The 9,451-nt window shown below is 48.2% G+C and overlaps 1 protein-coding gene across 1 annotated transcript in view; it reads left to right on the forward strand.

Annotated features, from left to right (window-relative positions):
• Window positions 1–6: 6 nt before the first annotated feature.
• Window positions 7–9,451, forward strand: part of Ankh (ANKH inorganic pyrophosphate transport regulator) — a 141,456-nt gene continuing 132,011 nt past the window's right edge. Inside the window, exon 1 of the mRNA XM_004644746.2 lies at window positions 7–204. Coding sequence (XP_004644803.1) covers window positions 109–204 — 96 coding nt within the window. The 5' untranslated portion in view covers window positions 7–108. The remainder of the gene's footprint in view (window positions 205–9,451) is intronic.

Below are 9,451 nucleotides of genomic sequence, written 5' to 3' on the forward strand. Positions count from 1 at the left end.
CCGCCCGAGGCCCGCGCCCGGCCTCGCCCGCCGCCCGCTCGCTACGCCCCCCGCAGCCCCTCGCCTCGCGGCGGCAGATGTGCGTGGGGCCAGCCCACGGCGAGGACTATGGTGAAATTCCCGGCGCTCACGCACTACTGGCCCCTGATCCGGTTCCTGGTGCCCCTGGGCATCACCAACATAGCCATCGACTTCGGGGAGCAGGTAAGCCCTGGGCGCCCCCTGCCCGCTGGCACCCCAAGTCCTGCAGCCGGCGCCCCCACGCCCCGCCCCAGCCCTCAGCCCTCAGCCCTCAGCCGGGCGCCAGGGCATGGGCAGCGGGAAGTCACCTGCCACCACCCCCTCCCATCCTGGAGCCCGTGGTTGGGTTTGCAGCTTGTCAAGGGTGACTTTTCCAGCACTCGGTTTCTCCCAGTTATCCAGGAGACTTTTCCATCTCTCTGGAAAATGATGAAAGACTGGGTGGTGTGGAACTTCACCTACAGAAGGGTTGTAGTGCACGGGAGGCGGATTATGTAATTTGTGATTATGTAAATCTCAGGTCATAACTAACCTGTAGTTTTAGTAGCTTAGGTGCTGGGAGGTCTCGCTGCTGGGTGGAGATGGTGGGGGTCAGATTTGGTAGTAGAAGGTCTCCAAGCGGATGTCCCATGTCCTTCTGATTTTTAAATACTCGTTTTGCAGTTAAGGTCAGGATAGGGGTATCCCAAATGTGTTTTAGGACTTCTTTTTTTCTTTGCTTCCTTTTCCCTGCTGGGGATCACTAAAAGGGTGCACAGTTGGGCTTGGCATTTCTTTTTCATGTTTTCTCCCAGTGGCATCGTTGCAATTGTGGCGCTGCAGGCTGCCCTGCGGAGGGGCATTGGTACCCTGCCCTGTGCCTCCTGGGCCGTGGATTTGAAGGACCTGCAGCGGGATGCGACCTTGCTTGGGGTTGAGGATGGGATGGGGACCCAGGACAGGGTGTGCGGATGGGCACTGCGTATTTCCTGAAGTTTAACCTAGGCCTGCTTTTGCAAATTGAATCACTCCTTTGTGCTTCAGAGCAGTTGGAGTAGAATGCTTTTATTTCAAGTTTCTTTGGGGGGAGGGAGGAAGGAGGGGAGGGAGGGATAGAAACGGGAGGTCCAGAGGGCAGGTGTATTGGAGTCTCCACAGTCAATGATGATTCATATGTCAGGATTTACAAATACTGGGGTGCTGGGGTGACCATGGGGCAGTGCTAAGGTGAATTCAGGTCTGGCTCACGTGCGTTGGAGGTGGTGAAGAAGTGCAAAATCAAAAATAAAAACCTCATTCACTTTCAAGTCTCTGGCTTGTCAAACACAAAAGGAAAGCAAAATCCTTTTAGATGTCTTTCAGATGACTTCCTGTGACTGTAAACACCAGGGTATGGATTTCTTCACAAACGTGGAGAGAACTTTTAGAATGGGCATCCTGCTATGTGCAGGATTGTGCTCAAAGTTGAGCCGCATGTATGTGGCTGCACGTCCCCAGGCTCCCCGCCTGGTGCGCAGCCGGCCAGAGACTTTCTCCCTACGTGCAGAGGCGCCTGCTGTTCTCTGCCAGCACTGTCTATTGTGTCTAGATCTCTCCATCATTTTATTGACCAATGAAGGAAGAAAACCAAGTATTATTGAGTACTTCTTCTAACAGAAGCAGCAAAACCTGTTATTACTTCTTATGTGTGATTGTGACGGTAATTTCAGAAGTTGGGGGTAGGGTTGAGTTCTACATTGAAAAAAAGTTATATGGATTAGACTGATTTCTCTTGAATGATTAAGCATAACCACCATGGCAAAAAAAAAAAAAAAAATGAGAATATATTTGTTTTTGAAGAAAGTGAAATAATGTTTGTAGGAGCCCATAGATACAAAAATGCTCTGTGATAACATACCTACAGTTGCCCTGTCCATTTTTAAAGATCGAGGAATGAAAGTATGAATGGCTTCCTTTCCCTGATTGAGCTCGTAATGTGTGCTCACAATATAACTTAGAACGAGTTTTATGTGAGGAAGGAGCGAGAGGCCTGGGCACGGCGGTGCTTGGCCCGCAGCCGCCCCAGCAGGGCTGGCAGCGCAGCAGCTCGGGCTCCCACCCACCGCGGCCCCTCTGCCTCCTTGCTGCACTCAAGTGTGTGCATTAACTTTCGCCCAGGAGTCCTGGAGCCTTAGGAACATGTTTTCACTTTTGTGATTCTCAGTTTAGGTCGCAATTCAATCTTTTTTGTCATATCTTGAACTTTGTTTTAATTTTCCTTTTTTTTGAGATAGGGTGTGGCTTTATAGTCCAAGTGCCCTGGAACTCACCATTTAGCCCAGCCTGGCCTTGAACCTGTGTTGACCCTCCTGTCTCAGCCTCCCAAATGTTGGGATTCCAGGTGTGTGCCGCCACACCCATTTCATATCTTCAACACGTTCACAACAGAGCATGTCTTGCTGCCGGGTGGCACTGAACCACTGCTGGTAATGCTGATTGTCCCATCAGGTGGTATGGGACAGTCCCATCGGGTGCTGCAAGCTGACCAGCGGAAGTCATGCATGTGCCACCAGTGGTTCAAGCCGGCAGGAGTGTGTTGGAGACTTAACAGATACAGGGCCGTGGTGAAAAGGGCTCCCAGGAAAGGGGCTTTGCAGCCCGGAAGCTCGTGTCAGAACACCTGAATCGCTCAGATAATTACATGAAAATGGTGCCGGTTTTTCAATAAGGTCGGCATAGCCCTTGATCAAGGGAAGAGAATATATGACAACTGATAGCTCACAATCAGACTACTCAGAAGCCAGTGTTTATCATTACAGCAGTACAGATTGCTAAGCAGTGAGTAATGCGGAGGTGTGTTTTAAACTGCACGTCTTTTAAAGTATCTGGCAATGTCTGATCCCTTCATGTTCAAAGGACTGTTACCTCTGTTAAAAACTAAATTTGGTACAAAGTCCCTGAGTTCCTGAAAAGCCATGTTTAACAAATTATTTAGAAAAAATTAGAGAACTTTTTTGAACGCTATGTTAATTAACACTTAAAATGTTGAGGAGATCCTTACTGTGAAGGCTTTGAAAGACCAAAGACAGACACCATTGTCCTCACTTGACCAAAAAATGTGCACTGTGGAATGCCAGGTAATCCGCTTTTCTGGCTTCATGGGAGAGCTCTAGCTATTTCAGATAGCTCTGAATGAGCCGGGGAGTTTGGCAGTGTCCAGCGTGAGCAAAGCCAAGCTGAGGTACACGACCTGTGCTTGAGGAGTTTTGCGTGTGTCTTGTTAGAGTTGCTGAAGTTAGGTGCATGGCGGGAACGAGTGTGCTCAGTCTGCCGTTTCCTAGCTTGGGAAAGACCCTGTCTCACTGAGGAAACCTAGAATTCGGCTTTCAGATAAAGGATGATCTCGTACTAGATGACACTGTGAAGAAGAGAGAGCGGCCAGGAAAATGAGGTTGATGAACGTTCTTCCTGTCTCCAGGGAAGCGCAGCCTCTGTCCTCCAAGAGGCAACAAATAGAAGTTTTCATCAGAGCAGGATGTCTAGCAATAAAAAGTGGCTAGTGCAGCACATGGCGCTGGCCCCTTCGCGGAAGGGAGCCCGCCCGTTCAGGGGACATCCCCACACAGAGCTGGTGCTGAGTTAGCTAAGTGTCTGTGTATGGCCCGCTTTCCAAAGTTCTTAAAGACAGAATTTAAATCCCCACCTAAATAGCTTCACTCTGTTTTATATCAGTTAACTTAACGAAGTAAATTTCAAAGTAAATATTTTTTCTAATCATAAAGGTGATATGTGCTAATTGTTTTAAATACAAAAAAAAAAAAAAAAAAAAAAAAAAAAACACCCAAAACGGAGGTGGGAAGTACCTAGAATTCTACTCTGGTATAGAGGACTCCTTTAACAATTTGGGCATCTCCTGCTCGCTTATATTTTAATGGCTGAGGAAGTGTTTGTGTGCCCCTCTGTGTATGTAATGTGAGTGGGGGTGTGGGGTGGGGTGTGATGTTCTGCAGAACACAGAAGCATTCTCCCCAGATCATTTAAAAGTATTTGAGTGTGAGTCTGGGCTCAGCCCCCTCCCCCAACACGCAGGCAAAAAGTATTTGAGTATCATTTTGTAGGGCAGCTTACTGTTTGATGACCCGAGCATGTTGTTTGAACACAGAACTCTCATCTGCTTCTTTGCAATATGAAGTTTCAGTGGGCAACTCTGAAATAAGTGAAGGGTGTGCCTCCTCCAACTGCTTTGGTTTTTATGCCTGGCAAACTTTGGCGCCTGTTTCAGGTTCTCATTTATACGTAGAAAATGAGGGCACACCGTTCCTGCAGTCCCTATTTAGTCAAGGACACTGTGACCTTGCCGGTCTCATTGATCTTCACTTGCCTGCCATGTTTCCCAGTTCTCTTCAAGCACACACCTACATGTAAAGCCCTTCTCGGGATCATTTAGGTGACCACATTGTTTTGAGAGCCACAAAGGCACATTCCTGTGGCTGGCTGGTTTACTCATTCATTCATTTATTGGTGGTTTCGTGATCAGCCTAAACACTACTCTGTTAGACTCCTTCTTTCCAAGCATGTCCTTTGTACATCAGAACAGTGACTACAGCTCTTTCTAGTAATGTGCTGAATTCTGCAAAAGCCGCTTTGAAGTATGTGGTGTAATATCGTCTATGTCACTGTACCATTTGTGAGAAGTGACAGTCACACAGCTTTCCATTAGAGGTGAGTGATTTGGTAGCCATGTCTTTTCAGTCTTCCTTGTTTAATTTGGAATAATGGGCAGGTTGTATTGGGAGGAACAAGAGGACAGCCTTGGGTCGGGCAGTCATTCCTTCAGGGGCCTGCGAGCTGGAATCAATAAAAAATGTTAAACTTAGGGCCGGGGAGCTGGCTCAGTGGAATAAGCGCTTCCCTGGCAAGCGCAAGGGCCTGAGTTCAATCCCCAGTTCCGCCAAAAAAAAAAAAAAAAAGTTAAATTTCTGGTGTAGTAAACTAGAGTAACTTGAGCATGTCTAATAAACTGAGTATTTTTGAGCGCATATGACTTATTATTTGCTGTGCAGCTGAAATAAAGGGAACCTATGTGTGCAGCCTTACGTGGATATAAACGAAGCACGTGACTTCTCTTCAGAACTGAAGCTTTTTCTGTTAAGCTTGTCGTTGGATTTTCTTTGTTTTCCTATGAGAACCAGTGCTGAGCATCTGACCTGTGTTGTATAGTTCTCTACCTTAGTAAAGAAATACAGGATGTAAAACGGCACGTGGCATTTTTAGAGGCCTGTCACTGCCTGTCTTGGGCTGAGGAGTTAAGAATATGCCCTGACAGGTGATGCGCAGCATACTCGGTGGAGTTTGACGCCAGCAATGGGAACTGAATTCCTGGCCCTGAGCCCTGTGTGGCCAGGATTGTCATGGTCTTCTGAGACCTTAGATGCATCAGGGTTTTCTTTGAATTTTCAGGTAGCACGTCCACTCTCCTCCCTCGCGGCTCCCCAGGTGCCAGCTGTCAGCTTTCTCACGGCTCAGTGTCCCCACCTAATCACTTCAGTAATAAGGACAAAAATGCAGTGGAAATTGCCAATCCATATGGAGCGCTTCCTTTTTTAATTTTCTGCTGTAGATCTGTTGTGGGCCCAGAAAACTAAAATTCATTAGCGTGCCAGGAAAAATGAAAAATAAATAACTTCGGAGCCCTGCGTTCTGGAGAACTTCTGCGCTCCTTTGCCGCACTTGCTTTTCCCTCACTAATTTTCCTTCTGCTTAAGGGAGATTCTGAGTCCGTACACTGTGAGCTCGTGACCCTGTGACAGAGCAGGAAGCGCTGCCGCCGCCATCTGCACAGCCACAGCCCAGGTTGCTTACGTCCTGGAAGCACACCTGCAGTGCCTGCGCTCACAGCAGGCCGAGCAGAGTGCCTGACTGGGGAGTGCGCTTATTACAACCCACGCCGCAGTGCTCTGTAATTGCAGCTGAGCAGCGTGTGTGTGTGGTGCTGGCAAAGAAGCAGCCAAGTGTTGGGCGGAGCTGCCCTGTCCGGATGCAGGAGCCCCATTCCTTCTCTCCGCACGCTCCTGTCATCAGAGTCGGTAGCACTAGTGCACAGCCACGTAGATTCGGGGACACGATAGGTCCTGTGTGTGTTTGCTTGCTTTGGCTGTTGCCAAGGCTTTGGAATCACTCAATGCTCAGTCCAACCATTCATGCTATGAGAGCAGATGAGCTTAGGGTGGCAAAGTGGCATTCAGGGGTTGTCTCAGTCAGCTGGGTTTATGCAACTGTATTTGATTACTTCTTCATTCATGTTTTTAAAGTCAGTCTAGGGGAGACAAATGGCTTTGTAATTTGTAGAGCCAACGGGGTATTGGTTCCCATAGATAGAGAATTATCTAAAAACAGCTGATACTTCTGGTTCAGAAGATAGCTTGAGCTCTTTAGGGACAGCCTGACCAGCTTAACTTATAGGTGGGGAATACGTTAGCTCCAAGACCCTCGCTGGGCTTTAGCTTTTTAGAGGACTTTTCATAGGAGTAGTTTGGCAGGGCTTTCAGTGACCGTGACGCTTGGCACTGAGAGGGTTGCTCTTCTGTAGAGAAGTCACTTCTCTGGGAGGTCTGTGCAGGCTGACATAGCTGGTTATCACTACCCGCCATGGCGGTGGGCGTAGGGGCAGCTGTTATCCTGGCTCGCAGGAGGTGGGAGTCCTGGGCCCAGACCTCTCCCCTGCCCATCGTCACCTCCTGTCTACACAGAGCTGGGCTGGGCCAGACTTGGAAGAGGGGCAGTCCCGGGGCGGGCGAAGTTTCAAAAGGTGACTTGAAGAATGAAGCCAAGAGACTTGAGGACACTTAGTTGGAATTCAGGGGCTGGGACAGAGAACCTCTGTTGTCAAGTAATGAGGCTGCTGCCAGGAGCAAGATGAGGCAAGAGCAAGCAGGGCAGGAGCGAGCTGTTTGATTACAGTCCTCCGGGGCGCGAGGAGCACAGGTAGCTTATTTCGTGGGTGACCCGATGAGGAATGTTTGTTGGGAGCTTTTCAGGTCAGTGATCCCGTGTAGGCAGGTGTGCTGGCAGGGTGGGTGCTCCGGGATCCATGTTGCAGGCTTGTCCAAATCCCTGTTCTGGTTTTTGTTTTTTAAATATAATATTAAATCCAGGAAGCAGCTGAGTCCCTAGCTACCATGTTTTAATTTGCCATTTGACTTAGGTGTGGCTGTTTTGTTTCCAAGACTGTTTTTAAGATGATAAGAAGTTTGTGTGTTCTTTAATGCTGCCCCTTCTACATCCAGAGCTGTTGTTGGCCCTGGGTCATGCTTTTAAATAATGTGGAGAATATGAAATAGCAGATTACAAAAAAACAAAAAGCACTTCTGAGTGCTCTACGGTTTGAGGGGAAATTAACCATGGCTGAAACAGTAGGCCTCCACAATGTGTGGCCTAAACTTGACACTTACTAAAGATGAACTGCACAGAGGAGAGGAGAGGAACAGCCGCTCAGTAAGGAAAAGGCAGCAATCCCCTGTGTGCGGTCCTAGACAAGGCCAGTGCCTCAGTGCCCTGATGGAGCGCAGCGCCAGCCTGCTAGGGGAGCCAGGCCTGCCCTCCTCGGTGTCCAGCTTCGCACTCGGGTGTCGCGTTCTCTCCCGACCTTCCAGAGCCCTTGTTGTCTCTCTGGGATGAGTGGCAGTTTCATATTCAGCATTGCATCACCTGGAAGGCTCTCCCGGAGCCTGCTGTGCGGGCACGCCCGTCCCTGCTCCCACACAGAGGCGCTCCACCCTGGGATCGCTCCTGATGGGCGGCTGTTGCCCAGGCGCAGGGGCCCGGCACGGGGGAGTTGGTCTGCTGTGCGTGTACCAGCCTTCCTAGCAAGCCAGTGTTTCGGTGGGGAAGAGCAGGCTTGCGGGATTAGGTCCTGGAACAGCAGGGCCTCACGGGAGGGCCCTGAGGTGGTCATGGCAGAGGCGGCAGCTGAACTGCAGGACCCCTTTTGTTTTTCTGAGCAGTCTATGTGCGCTGCTGTGTTTTCTTCCAGAAAGCGGTTGAGGACCGCTGGTTTTCTTTCAAACAGTGAAGGGTAATTTACATAGTGTGACAGCTCTTTTTTAAAATTTTTTAAGTCATTTATTTTGTACAGGGTCTCACTGTGAAGCTTGGAGCATCTCAGACTCATAGTGATCCTCATGTCTCAGCCTCCTCAGCACCCGGCTTACAGACATGTGCCACCAAGCACAGTCTTGATCGCCGGCTCAGCATGGGCCAGCACAGCATGCAGTACCGGGGATTGAACTCAGGTCCTTGTGCTTGCCATGCAGGTGCTTAGACCACTGAGCCATCTCCCTGAGCTGAGTGACAACTCTTAATAGCACAGCTCATAAGTGGGCAGGTCCACGAGTGCTGACAAATGCCAGATGCAGGCCCTTTTCTAGGCCACATCCATCAGGATGTGGAACACCTCCATCAGCCCAGAAGGTTTTCTGGGGCGCCTCAGCTGTCTGGTCGACCACCCCCTAGAAGAAACCTCGATTCTGACTTCGCATACGTCACACATAGGTTCAGTCCTTGGAGAACTGAGTTTAGGGCTACTCATTCTTGTAGTGTGTAGCACCGTTAATCTTTTCTGTTCCAAGATGTAGCTTCATACTGAGTATTTTAGTAGCTTTTAGGAAGAGAATTTGGCTTCCTGTGTAAAGTAACCTTTTTTCGTAATTTCTCGTCTTTAATTCTTCCAGTGATAGTCATCTTAATTTGTACGAACAGCTGATGATTTTGAAATTCAGAGTTGGTTTTCAGAGCCGTAAAATAAAATATGGCAAATACATACAATAGATTATTACTCAGGCTTAAAATGGGATAAAATTATGATGTATGTTGCAACATCAATGTATCTTAAAAAGATTATGTGAAGTGAAATGCGCCGGATACAAGAAGACAGCTGCTGTATGATGCCTCTTAAATGAGGTACCAGGACAGTCACAGTCCTCGAGCTAGAGGTACAATGGCGAGCCGGGCGTGCTGGCGCAAGCCCACCTGTTCGAATCGTGCACTAAGGAGGCTGAAGCAGGAGGATCGCTTCGCGTTCAAGGTCAGCCTGAAATGGATGGTGAAACCCTGTCTCGGAAGAACAAAAAAGGAAAAAAATAGAATAGTGCTTATTAGAGTTGGAGCAGAAGAGGATGAAGGATTGTTCAGAGGCGTGTTGTAGTTTCAATCTGCGGTATTGAAAGAGTTCTGGAGCCTGATGACAGGGTTGCGCAGTAACGCAAAACTGTCCAGTTCCACTGAACGGTACACTGAAAATCTTTCACGGTAAATTTTTATGTTGTGTCTTCTCAAAATTAAAAATGTTTATATTATATTAACAATAAACTACTGCAAAAGCTTGTTTTTTTATGCTAATTTATTTTATTTATTTATTTTTTTCTACAGTTTTATTGATAAACAGATAGCAATGAGACAGTTTCAAATCAAATCG

The sequence above is a fragment of the Octodon degus genome, unplaced genomic scaffold (assembly GCF_000260255.1).
Source record: "Octodon degus isolate 3935 unplaced genomic scaffold, OctDeg1.0 scaffold00207, whole genome shotgun sequence".
Taxonomy (NCBI): Eukaryota; Metazoa; Chordata; class Mammalia; order Rodentia; family Octodontidae; genus Octodon; species Octodon degus.